At 46.3% G+C, this 26,249-nt stretch overlaps 1 protein-coding gene across 9 annotated transcripts in view; it reads right to left on the reverse strand.

Moving 5' to 3' along the window:
- The window catches only part of Cacna1b (calcium voltage-gated channel subunit alpha1 B), a 175,966-nt gene that overhangs the window by 97,732 nt on the left and 51,985 nt on the right, over positions 1–26,249 (reverse strand). For 6 of the 9 annotated variants that reach the window (XM_076937504.1, XM_076937501.1, XM_076937499.1 and 3 more), the window contains exons 7-15: positions 25,343–25,446; positions 24,091–24,206; positions 23,169–23,225; positions 22,387–22,479; positions 11,082–11,291; positions 7,917–8,029; positions 2,684–2,796; positions 738–869; positions 445–517 (exon numbers count right to left, since the gene is read on the reverse strand). In XM_076937504.1, coding sequence (XP_076793619.1) covers positions 445–517; positions 738–869; positions 2,684–2,796; positions 7,917–8,029; positions 11,082–11,291; positions 22,387–22,479; positions 23,169–23,225; positions 24,091–24,206; positions 25,343–25,446 — 1,011 coding nt within the window. The remainder of the gene's footprint in view (positions 1–444; positions 518–737; positions 870–2,683; positions 2,797–7,916; positions 8,030–11,081; positions 11,292–22,386; positions 22,480–23,168; positions 23,226–24,090; positions 24,207–25,342; positions 25,447–26,249) is intronic. The other 3 variants (XM_076937505.1, XM_076937503.1, XM_076937500.1) reach the window with 1 other exon arrangement.

Genomic DNA, 26,249 nt, shown 5'->3' on the forward strand with positions numbered 1-26,249 from the left:
TCCAGGGGCACTGGCGGGCACACACCCCAGAATGAAAACGAGTGAGGCCACTGGGCCTGACACCAAACAGGAGAAGTTCAGGAAGAGCTTTGCTTTGTCTCTGAGGACAGACGACAAACAGCCTCAGGCCTTAGAGCTAATGAACTGATGAAGTGGACACAGACACGTGGAGAGAGCCTCACCTTCCCACCAGCTCCCAACTCCCCTCATCCCTGATAAACTGATGAAGTGATAGCTCATAGACAAAACAGCCCAAGGAAGTATCACCTGCCACCCCCACCCCCACCCCCACAGTGGCAGCCCACTTTTCCTTGACACCAGACCTGGGACCTGCCAAGGCTCATTAAAAGATGTTGAGGTTATGTTTAAATGTGGGACTCTAGTTTCACTAACTTTCCTCGCTCCTGGGGAGATGAGAAGCAAGGAGAGACCAAGAAGCCTCACCTGAAAGACAGTGAGGATGGCAGCCGGGAAGGTATCAAAATTAGTGGTTGGAGTCTCATCTTGAAAGTTGAACCTGAGGAAACAGAAGTATTAAGTAGAGTAAGTCCCATCAGGAGCCTGATGTCCCCTGACATCAACGTGCTCACTGCTGGCGCTCGAAACCCTCCAATTCTCGGCCCCATTGGAGAACCTTCAGGAAGGAGGCGGGTGGAAAGGCCTGGGGTGGCAGTGTGTGCTCTGAGCTCAGCCTCCCCAGGGGCCCTGGCCTGCTCTCATAATCTGGGTCTACTTACTGTCCCCCAAACAGCTGCATCCCCAACAGGGCGAAGACCACAATGAAGAGGAAAAGCAGGAAGAGAAGGCTGATGATGGACTTCATGGAGTTGAGGAGGGAAACCACCAGGTTCCTCAGGGAGTTCCAGTACCTGAGAGGCGGGAAGGGGAGGAGAAGTCCAGCCGGGCCACCCCAGCTCTGCTTCACACTCACCCAGGCTCCCTGTACTCAACGTGAGCCCCAGCCTCCGTATGAAGAGAAAGACGCCGCTGCTGTCAGGCGGCCAGGTCCAAACCCAGACTACAGTTTCCAACCCTCTAGCTTAGTGGTCTCAGCCTTCCCAATGCTGCCTTAATACAGTTCCCCATACTGCGGTCATCTCCAACCATAACGTTATCTCATTGCTACTTCACAACCGTAATTTTGCTACTGTTATGAATCATAATGTAAACATCTGGTGTACAGGATAGCTGAAATGTGACCTCTGTGAAAGGGGTCATGACCCACGGGTTGAGAACCACTGCTCTAGCCACCCTCCATAGCCTGTCCTCCAAGAAATGTGGGTAGATTCAGAAGTATTAGAAAACTTTGAAGTGCCTGGCCTTCTGGCCTGGAAAGAGACAACCTGTCTCAGGACAGTATCACTGACCTCTTTGGGAGGATCTGAAGGCCCAAAACTTGGGTAAAAGCATTTTTCTGGGGCCTCTCTTACCAGCACACCACAGGTGCTCGAGAATGGGTCAAAGGGCACACTCAGCTATTTGTCAACCTAGCTGGACAGAATCCCTGCATAAACCTTTTCTCCGTTCTTGCATCTCTATCCTCAGATGGTTTGGAGTTTGGATTTAAAATACTCGGAAAGGCCTAGCAGAACTTCAGTGGACCTGGGAGGTAACTATAGGTGCACGTGCTGCCTGGACTTGGTGTGAACATCTTTTGGCGCTACAGCTATTGGAACAGCACAAAGCACAAGGACCTCTGAAACAAAAGCAGGCTCAGCCCACAGCAGCCTCTACTACTGCTAGACATTTGTGAAGAGGGCCCTCCTTCCTCCTACCCCTCCCTCCTGCATCTTTGATGGGAAGCAGAGGGTCTTGCCCCTGTGTTCCATCCCACGTCTCCCCCCTGGGTTTCAGGCTCCTCGTGTGCAAACAAAGGAACTTTGTTTCCAGAGTTAAGATTTATGTGAAATGGAACTAAAAACTGAGTCTAGTTACTGTCATAATTACCAAAGCTGGGATCAGGAAGGTGGAGAAATCAAGCCTGGGAAAAAGAGCCATGTAGGCACCAGGCTGGCTGCCGTGAGGTAAGGCCCAGGCTCCCAGCCTCTGCACAGTAGGTGGGCGAGCCTGGGTCAGGACAACGGGAAGACCTCTGAGAACTTCTTTCTTCTATTTTTCCTAGCATAGACATTCTCCTTCAAATGCATCATGCGTTTTTACCACATCCACACCTCAGTCTCTCCAGCTTGTTCCCTTCCCCCACAGTCTTGTCTAGGTTTTGATGTTGTGTGTGTAGAATGCACGTATGAGAACAATCACAGTATGTGTCTCTGAACAGAATGTACTCTGTACTGAGGGTGATGACCTCTAGGTCCATCTTTTTTTTTTTTTAAAGAAACAAGAATTTCCGGTTTATCTATTCACCATAAAGTCACCTTTGAAGGCCTGGAAGATAAAAACTGGTAGCTTTAAGAGAAGATGGAGTAAAACTGCAGGTGCCACAAAACATAAAGAGAACCAGGGAAGTGACCGCAGCACTTTGGCCACTGAGGACAGCCCTAAGGATGCCCTAAGACCCAAAGGCTCTTGCCATGATGGTCCCTGCATGTGTTGTTTCACAAACAATATTGTACTTAAGCAAAAAGGCACAGAAGAAACTCCAAGATGTCCGCCATCCCCTGTGTTCCAGCCTTACACGCTGCCTCCACCAATTCCCCCAACCAGGAGCGTGCAGATGACATACTTGGTGACTTTGAATATCCTCAGCAATCGGAGAGCCCGCAGCACACTGATTCCAAAGGAGGTTCCTGGCTTGATGGCAGCCCAGACGACTTCAAAGATGCTCCCCACGATCACCTGAAACAGACAGCACCAACACAGGACACATCTGTAAATCACCTGAAACAGACAGCACCAGCACAGGCATATCTGTATCTGCACACCTGAGCATACACGGATGGAACGAACACTCATGTGTCCATGTCTGAGCATGTGCGCTGGTGTGACTGCCATCTCTCAGTAAACGCCCACTGTACTCTCCAGTTGCACGAGCCACAGATGCCATGTTGTCTATCTTACTGCCCTGATCTCTTCTTCCTGGAACACTCTAGTAGCCTGTGGAGAGGCTCAGGTGACCAGGAACAGAGCTTGTGGCAGGCAGGGCCATGAGCCTAGGCAATAGCCCCAAGATGGAACTGGGATAATTAAGGCTTCGTCAGAGAGCAAGCCTAAGGGTGCATCACATTGAAACTCTTCCCTCACAGCCAGTGAAGCATGATGCATTTGTTGCCTTAAGCCATTCACCCCTGAGATCACTGCTTTCCAAATAGGAAAAATCATTATGGGCTTTAGAAACACATTAGTCTACTATTGTAATAAAACAAAAAAGTAGTAAGTCGTAGTTTTGGAGCCAGAGAAGAAGTTCTGAGTGGCCTGTCAGCGAATGTGCCAAGTGCCCTGGACACTGAAAACACTGCCCATCAGGACCTACAAGGACACAAGGAAAATCCTGGTGACAGTTAGAGGACGTGTGTGCCATGGTCTCCTGGCAAGAAGTCTGTCCACAGTTGCTTGTAGCTGTGGGAACGGTGGAAACTGAGCTCAGTAGACTGAGGGGTAACCTGCCTCTGGAGATTCACAAGCCAAGCACCTGGGCTCTCTGTCTGCTTAGGCCAAACATAAAAGGCAAGAACAATCTTACAGAAGGGAGCCAGGACCTGCTGGTTCAGAAAATGCTCAGCCTTTACAGATACCAAATGGTGCCAACGATGAGAAAGGGTATGGTCTAAAGATGATGCCAAGAATAACTTCCATGATTTCAATGGATCTGGAAAAAGGCAAAAGGCAGTTCTGAAAGGGGATCACCATGTGACTCCAAAGCAGTCCTGGCTTTAGTCCCGGCTAGTGTATGACACACAAGCCAGTCATAAGGGAGTTACAGGTCACCTAGATCTAGGGAGTAAGAAGTTGGGTGTATGACCAACTCTGTACTGAGGAACCAAGAGACTTGCTTGCTCCTAAGTCAGTGAGTCCTCCCAGATGTTAAAGGATGCTAACTGTAATATATCTCAAGGAAACATGAGCAGAGGACCTATTCTGTAGGAGTTGATTTTTATCTAATGGGGTAAACCCCAGGAAGGTCTATAATATATCCATAAAAATAGCCTCAAATGCCCAATATGCCCTTTTTAAAGTACATGTAGATGCATGCATACCATGTTCACTGCAAAGGACCAAGGCAATAGAAAACAAACCAGGTCCCTGGGGCTACCGAGAGTGCTCAATCGTTAAGAGCATGCACTGATCTTGCACAGGACCCGAGTTTGTTTCCCAGTGTCCACAGTGAATAGCTCATAACAATTTGTAAGTCCAGCTCTGGGGACATCTGACACCTCTAGCCTCCATAGGCACCTACACACACAAAATTAGAAATAAAATCTTTTTATAATTTATTTTTATTGGATATTATATTTACATTTCAGGTTTTATCCCCTTACTCCCCTTACCCCCAACACCCAGGAACCTGCTATCCCATCCCCCCTTCTCATGCTTCTATGAGAATGTGCCCCACCTACCCCCCCACTCCCACCTCCCCACCCTCGAATTCCCCCCCACTCGGTGTTCATCCTTCATGGGACCAAGAATCTCCTCTCCCACCTATGCTCGACAAGGCCATCCTCCCCTTCATGTACAGATGGAGTCATGGGTCCCTCCCTATGTGCTCCCAGGCTGGTGGTTTAGACCCTGGGGAGCTCTGGTTGGTTGGTATTGTCACTCTCCCCATGGGGCCACAAATCCTTTCTGCTCCTTCAATCTTCTCTCTAACTCCTCCATTGGGAACCCCATGATCAGATCAACGGTTAGCGGTGAGCATTGGCCTCTAAATATGTCAGACTCTGGCAGACCTCTAAGGAGACAGCTATATCAGGCTCTTGTCAGTGTGTACTTCCTGACATCCACATTAGCGTCTACCTTTGGTGACTGTACATGGGATGGATACCCAGGTGGAATGGTCTCCAGATGGCCCCTCCTTCAGTTTCTGTCCCACACTTTGTTTCCATATTTGCTCCCTTGAGTATTTTGTTACTCCTTCTAAGTAGGACCGAGGCATCCACACTTGATCTTCCTTCTTCATGAGCTTCTTGTGGTCTGTGAGTTGAGTCTTGGCTATTCCAAGCTTTTGGGCTAACATCCGATTATCAGTGAGTAAATACCATGTGTGTTCTTTTGTGATTGGGTTAACTCACTCAGGATGATCATTTCTAGTTCCATCCATTTATTCATCCATAATGAATTTCTCGAATTCATTATTTTTAATAGCTGAGTAATACTCCATTGTGTAAATGTACCACATTTTTTGTATCCATTCCTCTGTTGAAGGACATCTGAGTTCTTTCCAGCTTCTGGCTATCATAAATAAGGCTGCTATGAACATAGTGGAGCATATGTCCTTGTTATATGTTGGAGCATCTTCTGAGTATATGCCCAGGAGTGGTATAGCTGGATCCTCAGGTAATGGTATGTCCAATTTTCTGAGGAACCGCCAGACTGATTTCCAGAGTGGTTGTACCAGCTTGCAATCCCACCAACAGTGAAGGAGTGTTCCTCTTTCTCCACATCCTCGCCAGCATCTACTAAGACCTGAGTTTTTGATCTTAGCCATTCTGACTGGTGTGAGGTGGTATCTCAGGGTTGTTTTGATTTGCATTTCCCTGATGACTAAGGATGTTGAGCATTTCTTAAGGTGCTTCTTGGCCATTCGAGTTTCCTCAGTTGAGAATTCTTTCTTTAGCTCTGTACCCCATTTTTAATAGGGTTCTTTGGTTGTCTGGAGTCTTAATTTCTTGAGTTCTTTGTATATATTGGATATTAGCCCTCTATCAGATGTAGGATTGGTAAAGATCTTTTCCCAGTCTGTTGGTTGCCATTTTGTCTTATTGACAGTGTCCTTTGCCTTACAGAAGCTTTGCAATTTTATGAGGTCCCATTTGTCAATTCTTGATCTTAGAGCATAAGCCATTGGTGTTCTGTTCAGGAATTTTTCCCCTGTGCCTAGGTATTCGAGGGTCTTCCCCACCTTCTCTCCTATTAGTTTCAGTGTATCTAGTTTTATGTGAAGGTCCTTTATCCACTTGGACTTGAGCTTTGCACAAGGAGATAAAAAGGGATTGATTTGCATTTTTCTACATGCTGACCTCCAGTTGAACCAGCACCATTTGCTGAAAATGCTGTCCTTTTTCCACTGGATGGTTTTAGCTCCTTTGTCAAAGATCAAGTGATCATAGGTATGTGGGTTCATTTCTGGATCTTCAATTCTATTCCATTGATCTTCCTGCCTGTCTCTGTACCAATACCATGCAGTTTTTATCACTATTGCTCTATAGTACAGTTTGAGGTCAGGGACAGTGATTCCCCCAGAAGTTCTTTTATTGTTAAGAATAGTTCTCGCTATCCTAGGTTTTTTTGTTATTCCAAATGAATTTGCCAGTTGCTCTTTCTATCTTTATGAAGAATTGATTTGGAATTTTGATGGGGATTGCATTGAACCTGTAGATTGCTTTTGGCAGGATGGCCATTTTTACTAAATTAATCCTGCCAATCCAGGAGCATGGGAGATCTTTCCATCTTCTGAGGTCTTCTTATATTTCTTTCTTCAGGGGCTTGAAGTTCTTGTCATACAGATCTTTTACTTGCTTGGTTAGATTCACTCCAAGATATTTTATATTATTTGTGACTATTGTGAAGGGTGTCATTTCCCTAATTTCTTTCTCAGCCTGTTTATCCTTTGAATAGAGGAAGGCTACTGATTTGTTTGAGTTGATTTTATATCCAGCCACTTTGCTGAAGTTGTTTATCAGGTTTAGGAGTTCTCTGGTAGAAGTTTTAGGGTCACTTAAGTATACTATCTTTTTAAAAAATATATATGTTTTGAGTCCCTATTGATGGAGCTGAGAAAACTGTCTAGGTGCAAATATGCACTACCTCTCACAGAAAGAGAGCTCAGGGGCACCCAGAGCCCAGTGGGCACCCAGGCTGCAAGCAGCGGCTGAGACTACTGACACTTCTGTGTACCTGTGTACCTGCAGCTCCTCTGTGCTTCCTTCAAGACCTGTTCTGAGTAGAAGTGCCTATGAAAGATACCCCACCGCACTGCTCCTGCGGAGTAGGATCCTGATGTGGGAGAGGCCATTTGCCACGCTTTCACAAGTCAACAGACTGAAGACCTCACAAACTTCAACTTGAGCCTGAGAAGAGGAAAACTTGAAGCTCTGCTAACGTTCCCTTCCATCTGGCCAAGCTCCCCTCCCTGTCCAAATCCAGCCTTCCAAGTCATCCCACACAGCTGTGGACTTCCACTCATCACCTAGGCAGGTGCCAACAGGACCAATCCTGAGGCTTTGGGCTAAGCACATCCTGCATGCTCTGTTGCGCAGTCCTGCCCTGAGCAGGACCGCTACTCTCTCTCTACTCTCAGGGTAAACATCAGTATCAGCAACAGCTCTTGCTGAGATCACTCTGACCCATAGACGTTAGGAAGACACCAGGCCAGGCCAACCACACACTCTTCAAAATGGTAAGACCAGAACAGCATTCTGTTCTTTCCCGGAATCACAGGGACAGGTGCCCAGGCTAGACTGCAGGATGGTAGGATGCTAGGCCACAGTCCCCTAGCTCACTGGGAAAACTCAGCTACAAGTGACAAGATCCTAGGCGCAGAAGGTGCTACAGAACCTTGACTAAATTGTTGGTCTATACAAAGGATCAGAGAGGAAAGGGCATAGCCTTCAGGAAACATTCTGGCCACTAGGTGGAGCTCCGAAAGGCCTCCCTCTACAACCAGTCCCTCCCAGTGTCTATGCAACCTCCTGGCCCACCCTGGATCACAGAGCTCAGCCCACTGAAAATACATAGGGGAGGAGGCTGTGCACAGCTCAGACTCACCTGACAGAAGGGGCTTAGCAAGGCATCTTACTCACCCCAAAGTCAAAGCAGTTGAAGGAAGACCTGAAGTAACTTCTAGGCCCTAGGCCATACATCTTCAGGGACATCTCTGTGAGAAAGAGACCCAGGAAAACAAACTCTGCAAAGTCTAGGAGAAGTCAGAGAAGAGAAGGGTTAACTCAGACCCCTCTCATCTGGCCTCTGGCCAAGCCTGACAGCACCACACCGCTGACTGCCACTTCCCACCCCCACCCCAGGGGCTTGCTCTGAGCCCCCTACTCTGGCCACAGCTCAGGGGGAGAATAAAGAACTAAAAGATCACAAGGCATACCAGGTCCAGTCTGTATGGTAACAAGTGCTCAATGGTTGAGCGAGCTGCCTCCAGATACTTCAGAGGAGCCTCGCACAGTAAGGCTGGGCACAGCCCAATGGCCCTTCTACCTCCAGCTCCATGCTCCAGATCCCTAACTCCATTAGAGATCTCAGCCTCCTTATAAGAAGCCCCCATAAAAACTTCCCAACAGCCTTTCTTAAGAACCCCAAGAGAACCATGTTTGATTTGAACTTTTCTCTCCACCAGTCATCTAGCATGAATTCCCAAAGGCGCCAGATTTTGTGACCTCTGATCAGGGCAGTAACTCAGAATCCAGAGCAGAGCCACACGAATCACAAAGTCATGACAAAGAATGAAATACAATGCTCCAAGATCCCTGTCACAGAAAGCCACTAGCCAACTATCACAGGGCCTCTGTCAAAGACATGGGGCCTCCTTATGACACAGATAATGGAAGTCTACTCCTCCATGCCAGTGCACCCTGGGACTCGCCTGCACCCACCACTCTCCAAATGCTTAGTCAATTTTGCAGCAGTTGAGTTATTCGCTCTGTAGCATCACACAGAAAGGAGAAATCCATTTTATAACCCAAGAACAACTTAATTGAGTAGGCACAGCCACTGGAGCCTCTGTGAAAATTGTCAGATACCTGTATCTAACTTGGGGTGCTAATAAATAAACCAAGGGCAGAGACAGGACCCTGCCCTATCAGGCTTAACACCACCCAAGTGACCAGCATCAAGCCTAAATGTTGCTAGTCAGCAGGTATAAAATATAGAGAGAAAGCTATAGCTGCGCATACCAGCCTGGAACAGCTGAGTAGACGAAAGAGACACATAGCAGAATGAAAGGGCCCAACATTCCTACCAGAAGCCCAAAGTACCTGCATACCCACAAGAGTGACTCCCGTGCCACTGGATTTCCCATAGAAATGGGGCGTCTGCCACCCATACACTACAGTGAAGCTTTTCAAGGACCAATCTTGCTTTTCAGAAAAATAAGAGGGTTTGACAAGTAGCTAAATTTTCAGAGAAAGAGGTCAGAAATGTCCTTATATTCTGTCAAGACAGCCTAGCTTTAGATGGCCACCTCCCTCTGAGGCAAGAAAGGATTCCTTCCTTAATTTTTGCATTATTCATTCCACTGGCAGGCACCAGAGCTGCTGGGAGCTGGCTGGGGTGACAGCAGTCATCTCATCGCTTTCTCTAGAACTTACAAGCTAAAGGGAAGCAGAGAGAGATGATTAAATGTGTTTTTCTGCGGTCAGTGAGATGGCTTGGTGGTAAAGGCTCTTGTCATCAAGCCTGACAACCTAAACTTGGTCCCCAGGACCCATATCATAAAAAGAGAAAATTAACTCTTACAAAAAAAAAAGTTTTGTTTTTCTGTTGTTTTTTTCTAGTAAAAGGCCAGTATGCCATGGGAACAGAGCTCAATGCTGTCTATGTAATGAGTTAGACGTCATAAGACACATGGGATGATAAGGTTCAACATCTCCCCACTTCACTTCCAAGCTTTGGTTTCAAAGGTTCTCGAAGTGCTTTGGGACCATTAGGGCTGAGCAGCCAGATGGACAGAGCCCATTAGTAGTATTGCAGAGCTCCAGGTGGTCTGCTCCAGGTACAGCACGCCCTCAGCCGTTTGCAAGCCTGTACTACCTTACTGGGTCAGCCTAGCCACCAAAGACAAAGCCTCTTTCCCTCAGTGAGGCCAAGAGAGTCGGGAATTACAGGAAACCTGTGAGAAGAGAAAGCATCTAGGGGCACATCTCCTTGCAGGCCTAACGCAACATTGGGACACTTCTAGCCTTATGCCCATACACATCAGACATGCAAGCAGACAATACCCCACAACATATACACATGACCTACTCAGACAGCAAAGACTCTGTGGTTAAAGACTCTTGAGATACCACTGGCTCCCATGAGAGAAGTACAAGCCTGAACAATTGAGGGCATAGCAATCAGATCTTTGGTTCCCACCCAACCCCAATGGGGGATGGAGACATGGGATGTGAGCCTGGAGAGCCAACAAAAATAATAAACTCAGTCCCAAGAAAAGTCCTGAGATACCAAACCACCCCTTGGACACAGGCCTGCTGTTGTGTGATGCACACGATCCCTGACCTTTTCCCTATGGGAGCAGAAGTCAGGCTGGCAGTTGGTGACACCACTGCAGCCGAGAAGGGTGAGTACAACCAAACCCTGCAGAAACGGAAAGCAGCGTGTTGACTGCAGAGCAGTGCGCCCTTCAACACCCGAGTGACGAAGCACCCCATGTGACATAGAGGATCCTTCTCTGAGGACCAGTTCTTATGTTAGACGAGCAGAGAAAGTCTTCCTCTCCGCCTTCTCTGAACTGAAAGTGGGACCAGCTGAACATAACTCAGATCGCAGTGACTGGTGAGGGCCTCATGGACATGAGATAACAAGCTGGTTGGCCCCTGTGGGGGAACATGAACACTCCCCAATTCAGCCCATGATAAAAAGACAGAGTGGTCAGGAGATCCCTGGGAGAATGCAGAAGCACAACTCTGCCTCTACAGGCATCCGGGGTGCCAACAGCTGCCTCAAGACGAAGAGGCAAGAAACCAAGTTACTGATGACTGAGTCTACCAGCCTGGTTTACCACTGATTGCGCCATGATCTACTCCCATAAGAAGCCCTCATTTTATATCAAGACATAATCATGATGGACATCTAGCCAGATCAATTAAGGATCAGGGGGATCTTCAGGCCTCAGACACAGGCCAGGCCAGTGGCTGTGCAGTAGAGATGGGGTATCATCCAGAGCATCCAGTACCAGATATCCAGGTTACAGAGTAGAGTGATTGGGAGGGCCCTGGGGAAGCCACTAGAGTACGTACACAGTGCAGTGGTGAGCCGCTGAGGCTGATTATAGTGCACCATGGCCACACACAGCGTGTTCAGGGCCACCACACACAGTACCACCCAGTAGAAGCTCTGTGCTTTCACCATACGCCGGATAAAGAACCGGAACATCTTCTCTTTCCTCCGGAAGTACGACGAGCTCTCCGTCTTCCCACTCTTGAGGCTGGCCCGAGCAAAAGGAGACCCTGCAGAACAAGCCTTGATGAGGACTCAGGAACCATGGGCTACCAGGACAGGCACCACCCACCCATGGGCATCCCCTTAATATCCACGCCCACTCTGAGGACATCTTCCTGAGCACAGGCCACAGAACCACTTACCTCCATGGCTCCTGCATGGATTCTAGTCCTTTCTCATTTCTCAGACTAGGGAGTCCAGAGCTACTAGGTGCCAGACTGGATGATCAACAATCAATGTCTCTGGTCCTTAGGACCCTGGCTAAGTTCCAAAAGGACAGTTCTGACATGGGTACCCTCTGCAGGTATTCCAAGATTTTACCCAACGGGATCAAACCCACCATTAACACCATCTGTGAAATGTGGCCTGGGGGCTCTGAAGTCTAGGATCAGCACCACTGACCACCTGTTTCTTAAGCAGGTGCATGCTTATGCTCTGAAACACAGGTAAATGCGTGTGTGCACTGGCAGCTACTGTCTTGTTCAGAGTGCTAAATACTCATGATCCAGAAAGGTTGCTGACCCTGCTATAATCTGCTTCCTCTCTTATATGCAACCAAATGGCTGCCTCCTTCCTCCTGTAAACATTCACTATTCCTGCTCCACCTTGGCCTTTTCCAGATCTCCTCATTGGCTTCTGAGTTTGGGTTTTGGTTTCAATGTTACACATTGTCTTTTCCAACATTCCATCTAAAATATGGTCCGCAACTCACTCCGGACAATGACAATAACCTCATCACCAACAATCACTGTTTGCTACTGGGCCCTATCCACACAGATGGTTTCAATAAATGCTGATGCAGCTGAGACTGGTCTGTGGGTACCTGAAGGTTCTGCATGGATGGGGGTAGTAAAGGGCACAGCTTCACAACCTACCTTCTTCACATCTGTACTACCATCCTAGTTTCTGCCGAGGGCCTAGATAGCAGGTGTTTCTAGGAGCTCCTCTGAGAATACACTGCACCCCAGCTAAGAAGCCTCTGAATGTCTGGGTCTCTCTGAAGGGAGGCAAAGTGGTATATTTTCTATATACCAGTGTGTACACGCCCAGGCTTTCAGTGGTGCACTAAAAATGTTATCAGTCTGGGGAAATGAAGTCAAGTCCCTGAGCCTCTTGAGAAATGTCTCCATAGCCAGGACCCAGAGGAAGCCCATAAGCCAGTGAGACTTCCATGGCCTCAACAGTGAAGGCCTGGTTCTAGATGCCACCCCAAGAATCATCACCGAAGGCTCTGCTCCCTCACAACCCGCCCCCCATGAGGCCAGACTCAGCCTCACATCTGCACCATGTGGGTGGCTACTTCCACAAATCAGGGCTCAATCATACAAAGGCCAGTGCTGATAAGGGCTGTAAACAAGGCTGTTCTTCTCACAGGCATCAAGGACTAAGGAAGACACAGCTTGCGGTGCAGACAAGCAAAGACCTGTACCAGGCAGAACAGAAGACATGTAGAGCAAGGCACTGCCTCAGACTCTCCATACCTACATTCCTGCATACTCACGTGACCTCATGGAGTCACACATACACTTTCAGCACACATCTAGTACCTGGCCAGGCTCACTCTGGCTGAAGACCCAACCAGTTGCTCACATATTCAACAGGCACACAGCAAGGACATCTGTCCATGCACAGGGCCACACACAATACAGAGGGCATGCAAACCACCGTGAGTGAGTCACTCAACAAAGTCTCAGGGGAGACAGCAAGGTCACCCATACCCAGATCACCATTCCATCCAAAAGAGAGGCAGCAAAACTCATGTATGAAGGCCTCACAACTGCTCAGTCACACACCACACAGGATCAACTGTGACAAAGCCACACTTCTCTCCCCACAATGTCCTTGAAGTCCCCCAGCTCCTCACTCTAAACACACACTCAAAGCAGGACAGGGCCTTCAGGGTAATCTGAAGGCTCTTCTGTTCCTCATCTCCAAAATATAGAGTTTCTAACAGCAGATTCAGTGAACCCTGGAGTGCTTGGGCAGGAAGCATAGGCAGGAAGGCAGATCTAATAGAATTAATTATACCAGACTTCTTAACAGAAACTTTAAAGGCCAGAAGGGCAATGTTTTACAGTCTCTAAGAGATCACAGATGCCAGTCCAAACTACCCATCAAAACTTTCAATCACCATACAGAAAAAAGCAAGATATTCCATGACAAAACCAAATTTAAATAACATCTTTCCACTAATCCAGCACTACAGAGGATACTAGAAGGAAAACCCCAACACAAGGAGGGTAACTATATCCAGACAAGACAAGAAATAAATAATTCCACACCAGCAAAACCAAAAGAAAACACACACAGCCTAACACCACCACCACCAAAATAACAGGAAATAACAATCATTGTTCAGTAATATCTCTCACCATCAGTGATCTTAATTCACCATTAAAAGGCACATATGAATGAAGTGGATGTATAAACCAGGCTCCATCATGCTACTATATACCAGAAAGACACCTCAGCAACAAAGATAGACACTATCTCAAAGTAAAGGGCTGGAAAAAGGTTGGACCCAAGAAACAAGCTGCTGTAGCCATTCTAATATATAATAAAAATAGATTTTCAACCAAAAGTAATCAAAAGAGATGGAGGACACTTCATCCCCATCAAAAGAAAAGTCCACAAAGATGATGTCTCAATTTTGAACATCTATGCCTCAAATGCAAGGGTACCCACATTCATAAAACAAACTTTACTAAAGTTTAAATCGCACATCGAACCCCACACATTAATAGTGGGAGACTTCAATACCCTGCTCTCACCAATGGATGGGTCATTGAGACAGAAACTAAACAGAAAAATAATAAAATTACTGGCATTATGAATCAAATGGACCTAACAGACATCTAGAAAACATTTCTCCCAAACACAAAGGAATATACCTTCTTCATAGCACCTCATAGAACCTTCTCTAAAATTGACCATATAGCCAGTCACAAAGCAAGCCTCAACAGATACAAGAATATTAAAATAACTCCTTGTATCCTACCAGACCACCATGGGTTAAAGCTGAACTTCAACAACAACAGAAACAGTAGAAAGTCTACAAACTCATGAAAACTGAACAACTCTCTACTCAATAACCTCTGGGTCACGGAAAAAATAAAGAAATTAGAGACTTTCTAGAATTCAATGAACATGAAGGCACAGCATACTAAACTTATGGGGCACAATGAGAGCAGTGCTAAGAGAAAAACTCACAGTCCTGAGTGCCTCCATAAAGAAACTGGACAGTTCTCATGCTAGCAATTTAAAACTACATCTGAAAACTCTAGGAACAAAAGAAGCAAGCACATCCTAGAGAAATAGATGATCGGAAATAATCAAACTCAGGGCTAAAAATCAACAGATTAGAAACAAAGAGAAAACTACAAATAATCAACGAAACCAAGAGCTTTTTTTTTTTTTTTAAGAAAATCAATAAGATAAACAAACTCTTAGCCAAACTAACTAAAAGGCAGAGATAGTATCCAAATTTTAAAAATCAGAAATGAAAAGGGAGACATAACAACAGACACTGAGGAAGTTCAAAGAATCATTAAATCTTACTTTAAAAGCCTGTACTCCACAAAATCTGAAAATCTAAAAGAAATGGGTGATTTTCTAGACAGATACTATTTAGTTAAATCAAGATCAGGTAAACTATCTAAATAGTCCTATAATCCCTAAAGAAATAGAAGCAGTCATTAAAAGTCTCAAAAAAAAAAAAAAAAAAAAAAAAAAAAAAGCAAGCCCAGGGCTAAATGGTTTTAGTGCCGAACTCTACCAGACTTCCAAAGAGCTAATACCAATACTACTCAAACTATTTCACAAAACAGAAACAGAAGGAACATTGCAAAACTCATTCTATGAGACCACAGTCACCCTGACACCTAAACTAAACAAAGACTCAACAAAAAGCCGGGCAGTGGTGACGCATACCTTTAATCCTAGCAAGGCATTAAATGGGATTAAAGGCAGAGACAGGTGCATTTCTGAGTTCGAGGCCAGCATGGTCTACAGAGTTAGTTCCAGGACAGCCAGGGCTATACAGAGAAACCCTGTCTCGAAAAAACAAACAAACAAACAAACAAACAAACAAAGACTCAACAAAAAAAGAGAATTTCAGACAAATCTTCCTTATAAACATTGATGCAAAAATACTCAATAATATACTTGCAAACAGAATCCAAGAACACATCAAAGACATCATCCACTATGATCAAGTAGGCTTCATCCCAAGAATGCAGGGGTGGTTCAATATTTTAAAAAAAAAAAAAAAATCAATGTAATCCATGATATAAACAAACTGAAAGAAAAAAAACACATGATCATCTCATTAGATGCTGAAAAAGCCTTTAACAAAATCCAACTCCCCTTCACGTTAAAAGTCTTGGAGAGATCAGAGAGATCAGAGATACAAGACACATACCTAAATACAATAAAGGCAATAGATAGTAAGTCAATAGCCAACATCAATTTAAATGGAGAGAAACTTAAGGCTATTCCATTAAAATCAGGGACAAGACACTCTCTCCCTTTCTCTTCAATATAGTACTTGAAGTCCCGGCTAGAGCAATGAGACAACTGAAGGAGATGAAGGGAATACAAATTGCAAAGAAAGAAATCAAAGTATCACCATTTGCAGATGATATGACAGTATACATAAGTATACGTAATCTTAGTGCCTAAGTTAAGGTTGTTCTAATAGAATTTTTGCCTGCAAATTTCATGATATCCTTTATTTTAGTAGCTGAACAGTATTCCATTCTGTAGGTGAATCACTTTTTCTTTATCCAATCTTCAGTTGAGGGATATCAGGATTGTTTCCAGTTTCTGGCTATTATGAATAAAACTGATTATGAACAGTTCATATAAAAAATTCTACCAGAGAACTCGTACAACTAATAAACACCTTCAGCAAAGTGGCTAGATACAAAATTAACTTTAAAAAATTCGTAGCCCTCTTTTATACAAACAATAAACGGGTTGTGAAAGAAATTAGGGAAACAACATCCTTTACAATACTCACAAATAATATAAAATATATTTGTGTAACTCTAGCCAAGCAACTGAAAGACTTGTGTGACAAAAACTTCAAGTCCCTGAAGAAAGAAATTGAAGAAGATTATCAGAGGATGGAAAGATCTCCCATGTTCATGGGTCAGTAGGATTAACACACTGAAAATGGCAATCTTACCAAAAACAATCTACAGATTCAATGCAATTCTCATCAAAATTCCAACATAATTCATTACAGATCTAGAAAGAGTAATTCTCAACTTCACATGGAAAAACAAAAAACCCAGGATAGTTAACACAATTCTGAACTATAAAAGAACTTCTGAAGGTATCACCATCCCTGACTTAAGTTGTACTACAGAACAATAGTAATAAAACCGGCATGATACTGGTATAGAAACAGACAGTTTGATCAAGGAATAGAATCAAAGACCCAAAAATAAACCCACAAACTTATGGACACTTGATTTTTGACAAAGAAGCCTTACATAACTGTTCTCTGAGAGGCTCTACACAGCAGCTGGTGGAAACCAATGCAGAGACCCACAATCAAACATTAGATGGAGCTTGAGGAATCTTGTGAAAGAGTTGGGGAAAGGATTAAGGAACCAAAAAGCAATAGGCACTTCATAAGAAGACCAACAGACTCAATTAACCTGGACCCTTGGGGGCACCCAGAGATTGAGGCATCAACCAAAGAGCATGCATGGACTAGACCTAACCTTCCTCCCACATATGTAACATATGTGCAGCTTGGTCTTCATGTAGGTCCCCCAAAAACTGGAGCAGGGGTTGTCCCTGACTCTATTGACTGCCTATAGATCCTGTTCCCCATCTGGGCCGCCTTGTCTGGCCTCAGTGGGAGAGGATGCACTTAGACCTGCAGTCACTTGATGTGCCAGGGTTGGGTGATATAGAAGGTGGCGTCTCCCTTCTCAGAAGAGAAGGGGAGGAAGGAGGGGCTGCATGAGGGGGGAATGGGCGGTTGCAATCGGGATGTAAAGTGAACAAATAAATTAATTAATGAAAGAAAAGAAGGAATGAAGGGAGGGAGGGAAGGAGGGAGGAAAGGAGGAAGAAAAGAAAGGAAAAGAAAAGAAGAAAGTTACATAGTCCAAGCAACATGTCATCATCCTTGGGTTCTGTGGGGATGGGAAATAATCTCAGAGTTTTATGGATTTAAGGATAATACTAAGTTAATTAAACAAAACAAGACTCAGAGAGAAAATGAATCTGGTGATTTGAGTAAGAATGGCCCACATAGGCTTATATACTTGAAAGGTTGCTTCCCAGTGGGTGGAATGTTTAGGAAGAGTTAGAAGGTGTGGCCTGGGTGGAAGAGATATGTCCCTGGGGGACGGGCTTTGAAGTTCAAAGGCACATACCAAGCCCAATACCATCTCTCTCTGCCTCTACCTTGTAGATCAGATGTGAATTCTCAGCTACCATGCCTACTTGCCGGTCACCATGCTCCCCACTGTGCTAGTCATGGACTCACCCTCTGACAGGGTAAGGCAGCCTCCAATGAAATGCTTTCTCTTTAAGTTGCCTTGGTCCTGGTGTCTCTTCACAGAAATATTAACAGTTAATGAACACAAACTTTTTAGAGAAAAAGAATTCCGTTTTTAAGCCATTCGGCAGATGAAAAAGGAGATGAAATAGACAGGGGACAAGCAATCCCACTGATGGCAAGCCTGACCATGAGCCTGAGGAAAAGACCGATGTTTATGCTGAAGCTGCAGCCCAGGAGCCAAGGAGGGCTGCCCACAGCAGTCCAAGTACCAGCTGGTGATGAGCCAGGCAGAGCTCAGGAGCACAGGGACTCAGATCGGCAATAGTGGGAAAACAGGAAACTCTCTCCTGAGGAAGAGCTAAAGAATAGGGGGTCCTCAGGAACTGTATGGCAGGATGCTAAGGGGCCAGCATGCAGAGGCTCCGCTGAAGGTGCATGCTCCAGGTTAGGAATAGGACCGAACAAATGGAAACAACAATTTAATGGATGAGATAACGCATCTCAGTGGCAAAGAAAAATAAACACAGGAGCATACCCTCAGAACATGCCTAGTCCAGCGTAATTATGAGAGCAAGTGAGGGGAGGCCCTTGGTAGAATGGATCTGAAACTAGACACAGGAAAAGAACAGGGCACATGACAAATAGCAACTTCATCTGGGCAGCAATGGAGATAACAACTAGAAACCACAGAAATATCACACGAATAATAAAGACAAAGCATCAAGAAAGAAATCACCTAGGAGAGGGAAAAACTACCAGTTAAATGCAATTAAAAACAATGATAATAACAACAAAAAGAACACAACAGTGGTATAATGTCAGACAAGATCAAGAAGACCAGTCATTGGGCCTATATTCCCAGCACTCAGTAGGGAGGAGGCAGATACAGGAGGACCACCATGAGTTCAAAGCCAGCCTGGATAACATCATGAGCTCAAGGCCAGCTTGAGCTAAGTGTGCGGTGAAGTAAGGCTAGGCCCTGTGTAATGGCACAGAGCTGAGAAAGCACAGCAGCCTCGCCAGCCGCCCTAGGACACACACAGAGCTGCGTGGTTAACACAGCAGGAACACCTACAGCACCTCTCCCAAGTGACCGTTCTACAGGACAGAAATCAAAGAACTCGGAATCTCATAACAAGTTTGGTAACTCTCAGCTATGGGATATACAGTTTTTGTTTACACTAATGAAACATTAAGATTACTTACAAAGTTTAATTTATAACACTAAGGAGATTTGTTGGCCACATTTCCCAATCATTATCTGATAAAATTCAGATTAAAGATGGTCCAAAGATCATTGCTCCTTCTAATCAATTAAGAAGGGGGGAGAGGGGAGGGGGAGGGGGAGGGGGAGGGGGAGGGGGAGGGGAGGGGGAGGGGGAGGGGGGAGGGGAGGGGGAGGGGGAGGGGGAGGGGGAGGGGGAGGGGGAGGGGGAAGGAGGAGAGGAGGGGAGGGGAAGGAGAAAGGAAGGAAACTAGAAAGGCACTGGAGAGAAGGCTTACTGCTCTTGCAGAGGAGCCATTTTTGGTCTCCAGCTCCCTCATGGCGACTCACAATCACTTACAGGCACACACACATGATACATATATGCAAGCAAAACACTCATGCACATAAAATAAGGAAAAGAAACTTAAAAGAATAGGCCTGGAGAGAAAGCTCGGTGGTGAAGAGTGCTTCGTGCTCTTGCAGAGGCCCCGCATTCAATTCCTGGCACCCACATCAAGTCGCTCACTGACACCTGCTACTCTAGTTCCTGAAGATCTCATACCCTCTGGCCTCTGCAGGCACCTAGCGTGTGGTACACATAAACTCACACAAGCACGCACATACAAACATAAATAAAAGTAATTTTAAAATAAATTAGAAAATAATAAATCAGAGCAATATAAAATATAATGATAAAGTAATAAATTATAAGTGAGAAAACAATAAAATTAGAAATATAATCAACGAAATCTAAAAAGCAGGATATCTAACATTCATCAATATATACATGTTAGTTCTATATGATCCTAATTAGGAAAAAAAAAACCAGAAGGTACACTGGGGACCACCACAAGCAACAAAGCCATGCTGACAGGGTCTGTGTCAGCATCAGAACCATGAGCAGCTTGCACACACAAAACACACACACACACACACCCCTGTGTGGGCCTGTGCCCAGCCTCCTACAGACTCCTCCAATGCCCTGTGCTCTCAATCAATCAAGGCCTCTGGGCCTCCGACTCAGCCCACAGCCGTGTCTCCTCCCTCTCTGCTTCCTTGATAGCTCTCTTACTCTCAGACACACCTGACTGGACTGGCTTCAAACAGACCTGAAGTCCAAGCATTTACCACTCCCTCTCTACTACCTCTAAAGCTAGGCACAAATCCTGTGTGTGACTTGTACACTGGCAGTCGCAAACTGGCTTCCCTGCTTTGTCTTGTGCGGTGTCATTCTCTCTTCAGCATCCCCAGGGGACACAGCTGCTGCTCCAGTGAAAGCCAGACAAGAGGCCCTCAGACCAAACACAGCTACCTGGAATCCTTGCCAGGACCTAGCCTACCTTTAAGCTTTGACAGTTCCTCACAAATGCTAGCCACATTCCCGTCTCTGGGTCTGGATACTTGTTTCTAGAAGGTTCTTTCTCAAGATGGTCTTTTCCAGCTCCTTATTCAAAGATGCCCTTTGTCTTAGGGCCATCTATGGCCATTCTGCTTGAAACTGTACCACGGCATCTAGACCTTTCAGACCCTTCCTGAGCCTTCTGTCCTTGAAGCACATCTCCATCGGGTGTGCTACGCATTTTGTACAGTCAATGCTTTGTTGAAACAGACACCCCAAAGATGAAGGGCCCTGATCATTTGCCCAATCCAGCAGGTCAAATGCCTCAAACAACTGCTAGACTATTATTGCCATTTACTAAATATTTGTTGAGTGAACAGACACAGCAATAGCTAAATACAAAAGGGATTGAACTAAGAGTGTTCCATGCAACTCTATAGAAACAAAAAACATAGATACTTAATAAAGTACAAATCACAGAACTGGCCAGAGCCCATTCGAAACCCTCTGGTACTCAGTGACCACACGAGTCTTCAGGTTCTGTCAACTATAAACAATTCTAATGCTTCTGTAGTATAATCTCTTTAAGAATTCTTTTGAGAATTTCTTACAATGTATCAGGATCAATAGTCTCTTCCTGCCCCTCCCCCAAGTCCTCCCAGATCCACCCCTCCCTTCCCCACCTCCTCCAAATTTCATGCCCTCTTTTACTTTTCCTAATAACCGACAAGGTCACTTTGTACTGCCTATATATGCATGGGTGTGGGGCCACCCACTGTCCTGTGCTCAGCAACCAGGAGCCACACAATTCTAACAGTCTTCAACTAGATAGACACCACAGGGGGAAAAAAGATTTTCAAAAATTCTAATTCATTTCAAGGAAAATTATCTAAATATAACAATATTTTTTAAAATTAGATTTAGATCTGTAATACACACTGGCCTGTCATTGCTATAAAACAAACACAACTCAAGAGAAGTCCATGGTGTGTCCACTCATGCACGTGACAAAAGGGTTAAGATCAGCAGCAGTCAGTAATGCAAGAATTAGTCCCAGTCCAATGTTTCTCTGTGCTCATGCAACTGGCCTCAAAACTGGAAGAAAAATGGCCAGGCATGCTAGCACGGGCCTTTAATTTTACCACTTGAGAGGCAGAGGCAGCTGAATCTCTGTGAGTTCCAGGCCAGCCTGATCTACACAGTGAGTTCCAGGACAGACAGGACTAATAGAGAGACCCTGTTTCAAACAAAACAAAACATCTAGGAAAAACGTAAGGAAACAGGAACTGGGGTAAAAGGCAAGCGTTTTTTTGTTGTTGTTGTTGTTGTTGTTGTTTTTTGTTTGTTTGTTTGTTTGTTTGAACTGCTAAAGAAAGGTAATAACACTGGAATTCCCAAAAATGCAGAAACCTTTGCCTTAGGACACCTGCCCTGGGAAGCCCATCTGTAGAGACCGCTAAGAAAAGACAAATGTTACAAGAAGTTAGGGCAACTTTTCTCATTATGAAAAAAAATAGAAAAAGTACGTGGCAAGGCATCAGGGAAAGCCAGTGAGGGGGCGGGGCACAGGCAGCAAGCAGGGAGCAGGATCCAGGCGAGTGCTGGGTCTGAGTTTCTCCCACACAGCCGCAGGAGAGCCTGATTCATCCTGGCAGGACGAAGCACATTAGGGTTTCCAAAAGGGAAATGCCAGGTATTTGTGGCACTGAGGGAAAGAAAATTCCTAGCTCTACAGGAAAATTTAACCAGTCTCATTTCACTAAGAAGGACACAGAGGCTGGGTATTATAGGCCCATGCCAAGGAAAGGAGGATCGGGAAAGATAAGCAGAAACTGCCCCTTCCTTCCTGGGTTCTCTGAACACAGGGGATAATGTAAGCATAAGTTGTAGCATCCAGGGAAGGGTTCTGTAGAGAGTGGCCAGGTATCATGAAGGCAAGAATCCCAGTAGGCAGAGATGCCAGAAGGAGCCCATGTCTGTACTCGACATCCAGTCAGGGGCTTCCCAGCATCAGGAGCATCTGCAGAGACTCACCCACAGCACAGAGGTCTACAAACCGGTCCTCCCCCTCTTCTGCGTGGATGAGGTCATTTCGGCTCTTCTTGGTGGCAGCTCTCTTCAACACTGCTTTAAACAATGGATAGTGGAGACCAGTGTGAGTGGTAGCATCAGGTAACCCATCTCAAGCCACCTTTCAGCTGAGAACAGTCCACTCGATCTCAGCTTCTGTCCCAACAGTGAGGCAATGCAACTCCCTGACCCTCTCATCTCACACAGAAAGGACATGGAATTTTGAAGGTCACTCTTATTTCTCCTCCAAGACAAGGACACTGGGGAGGCATGACTACCAATAAGACTTAGACACAGCCATCTGGGACAATGGCAGGGATGGGGGTGGAGTGAGGGTTAGTACAGATCTGCACTGAGTGGCCTGACCAGCAGAGAAGACTGAACCCCATGCTGCCTGTCCCCAACCTCAGCCTTCCTGTGGCTGGGGCTGTGCAGACAACTGCAGATGCCCCCAGCAGTGGAGGTCCCCAACTCTACTAAGGGCTTTGGATGGTGTGCAGAGTCTTCTACGGCCTTAGGACTAACCCTAAGTCTACAGACAGCTCACCTCAAACCCTGCAGGTATGAAGCTTCTAGAAGCAACATTGTCTAACATAACTTCCAACAAAGACATAATCAGGCAACTCAGATTCTATGGCTCCTGTGTTGCCATGACAAATGTAAAGGCATCTAACACAGAGCAGTGTCCTGGAGAAACAGGTATCTGAGCTCCCACCATGTGAAGAGACGCTATGGAGGCCACTTACCATCCAAAGGGGACCTCTCTTCTGCATTCTTGTCCTCCTCTGCCAACATGACTTCCTCTGTGAGGGACAAAGCTCAGGTCAAGACCTTTCTACTCATCCCCTGAGAAGGACTCATCCCAGGAAATCCCGCAGAAGTGGTCTGAAGTACCTGCCTGCCCCATTATACACACCTACATCAGCAGGCTGTGACTGCACGCCTCCTACCAACACCCAAACCATGCCCCAAGCAGAGACCCAGCAGCCTTAAGTCCATCCCAGGTTCAACCTACAAATACTCCTCCTAGACAGCAGCTGTATGGATTTATCACTGTGTGTAGCTTTATCACTGAGGAAGCGTTTGTAAGACCTCAGGCAGAAGAGTAGCCCACATGGAAGGGAGCAGCTCATACAAATGGAGCATCTCACATGGAAGGGGGTGATCAGCATGAATGGAGTAGCCCACATGGAAGAGAGTAGCTCACACAGAAAGGAGCAGCTCACATGAAAGAGAAAAGCCCACACAGAGGTAGCAGTCTACACTGTGGGGAGTAGACCACATAGAAGGAGAAGCCCTAAAGAGGAGAAGCTGCCCATATGGAGAGGAGCAGGAGACATAGATAGGGGTGCCCCTGTGGAGGGAGTTTCCCAAACAGCAATGGCAGGAAGCACCTCACACAGAAGGGTGGAGAAGGAGGTAGACTAGAGCTTAGGTTTACAGTGTTCAGAGCATGGGTGACAGAAAGGGTGGAGCACTAGCAGGGTACTCACTCAGGTCCAGTGTGGAGTAAGAAGGCTTGTGAGCCTCACATGACAGTGTGCTATGAGTCAGTCTTCTACACTAAACTCCACCCCAGAGCCCAGGAGCCCTAGATGGCGGCAAGGTGGACATAGTACAGAGTGGAAGTGCAGCTGCACACACACACACACATACACACACACGCACCTGCCTTGAAGATCCACTCCAAGTACCCATTCAGTTCTCGCTCAATCTGCTGCTGCCGACGGAGCTTCAGGAAGGCACGGCGGTTCTCCACTCGTTCTCGCTCCTTGGCAAACTCTCTACACCACGCAGGAAGGAAAAGCAAGCAGCTGCAGTGAACACTGGTATGCAGGACAGTGCTGCTTTCGAAGCTCCTGCCAGCTCCCGCACCCTCACCTCGGCACACGACCTGCTCCAGCTCGGGGGAATCAGAACACACGGAGCCATGCCTCACTAAGGCTGAGCTAACAGCCTACTATGCTCCGCTTACCTAGCTCGCATTCATCCTCTCCCTGGCTCATTTCTAATCTCTTTGGATCAAGGTTGAGACCCCCGTCCTCAGGTGCCTTCCAGCCTTAATTAAGAGCTCTACTCTGCCACTGTGGAGTTTGAATAGGGATGGCCCCACAGGTGCACATATTTGAATGCTTGGTCATTAGTGACACTACTTGAGAGGGATTTGGAGGTATGACCTTGTTGGAAGACTTGTGTCACTGGAGGTGGGGCTTTAAGGTTTCCAAAGTCCACACTAGGTCCAGAGGGTCAGTCACAGTCACAGTCTGTCTGTCTGTCTGTCTGTCTGTCTGTCTGTCTGTCTGTCTGTCTGTCTCTATCACTTCTATCAAGATGTACAACTCTCAGCTACTGTTCCAGTGTCTGCCTGCACACTGCCATGCTTCCTGCCATGATGATAATAAATTAAACCTCTAAAACTGTAAGCCAGCCCCCAACTAAATGTCTTCTCTTATGATAGGTGGCCTGGTCATGGAGCTTCTTCATAGCAATGCAACAGTGACTAAGTCAGTCGCCTAAACTGGAGGTTCAGGTGGCCTGTGCAAAGGTACCCTGGAAAGAGATGCTAGTGACAGCCACACTCAGTATAAGACACACACAGAAACTGGAGAGCAGAGAGCACTATCCCCTATGTCTACACTTTATCCTGACAGTAGCTCTTTGAGGCTACAAAGCTCTATTTCCACCCATCTTGGGAACCAGAGGCCTGGTCAGGACGAGACAAATGGAGCCTTCGGGATTGTGTTGCTCAGGTAGGGGCAGAGTCAGGTCAGGTCGGACCCTCTTTATCAGCTCTGTGGTGTAACTTCCTTGACCCATGTAGCGTGGGAGCTCCAACAGGAGCCTGAGTGCAGAAAACAAGGGTGTTGTACGCCCATGGACCTAAGAAAACGTAGGGCATGCCCCAGCCCATGGTTCTTACCCTGAAAGCACACCCAGCACCAGGTTGAGCATGAAGAAGGAGCCAATGATGATGAGAGGAATGAAGTACAGCCAGTTCCATGTGTTGCCAGCCGCATCGTTGGTCTGGAAAAAGGAGGTAAGACAAGTAGGCAAACATTTATGGTCATATCAATGTGCTGGCCCCTGGGATGGCCACAGCAATGTGCTGGCCCCTGGGAGACCTCCTCAGAAAGGTCCAGCCAGGGGTCCCTGGCTCCTCAGGATACCCTGAGGACTACGTGCCTCACCTCAGTCTGGTAGGACTGCTCCTTGATAGGATACCTATGGCTTCCATGAGCAGCTTCAAAGATACTTCCTCCTAAAAGAAGCTCTGTACACTCCAAGGTTAGGGCTAGCCCCGTCTGGTCATGTCTTCAATAGGTCTCCACAATGCACTCTCTATAAGCCTCTTAGGCTGCATCTTTCACCCTAGGCCTAGCCCAAGATGGCTCAGTACCCAGGCATGATCTGAATAACTAAGAACATAACAAAGCCCTCAGAAGAGAAAGCTCCCCTGAACCCAACTTAATTCCATAAACAACTGTTTTTCTGTTCATGGACTCCAGTGGACTTGGCTAAAGGTAGTAGCGAATCTCTTTCCCCGTGTACGGCCACTCTAGAAGCAAACCACAAATGAGGTAGACACTAGGGATGGGCACCTCCCTTTAGAGAGCTGGACACAGGTAGGTGGACACCTGAGCCCTGCCTGAAAGCCAGGCTTGTCACCAAGGCCCTCCCTTGTCAGGATCTCTGCCTTCAGCCTGACAGCCTTACACTCTGTTCTTTGGCAGCCCTAGATCCCTGGACTGACTGCAGGTCACCAAAATACCTGTCCAAAATAGCCCAGAACTGACATTCAGAATCCCACACCCCACCTGTGCACAGAC

Source organism: Arvicanthis niloticus, chromosome 6, assembly GCF_011762505.2.
Source record: "Arvicanthis niloticus isolate mArvNil1 chromosome 6, mArvNil1.pat.X, whole genome shotgun sequence".
Lineage (NCBI taxonomy): Eukaryota > Metazoa > Chordata > Mammalia > Rodentia > Muridae > Arvicanthis > Arvicanthis niloticus.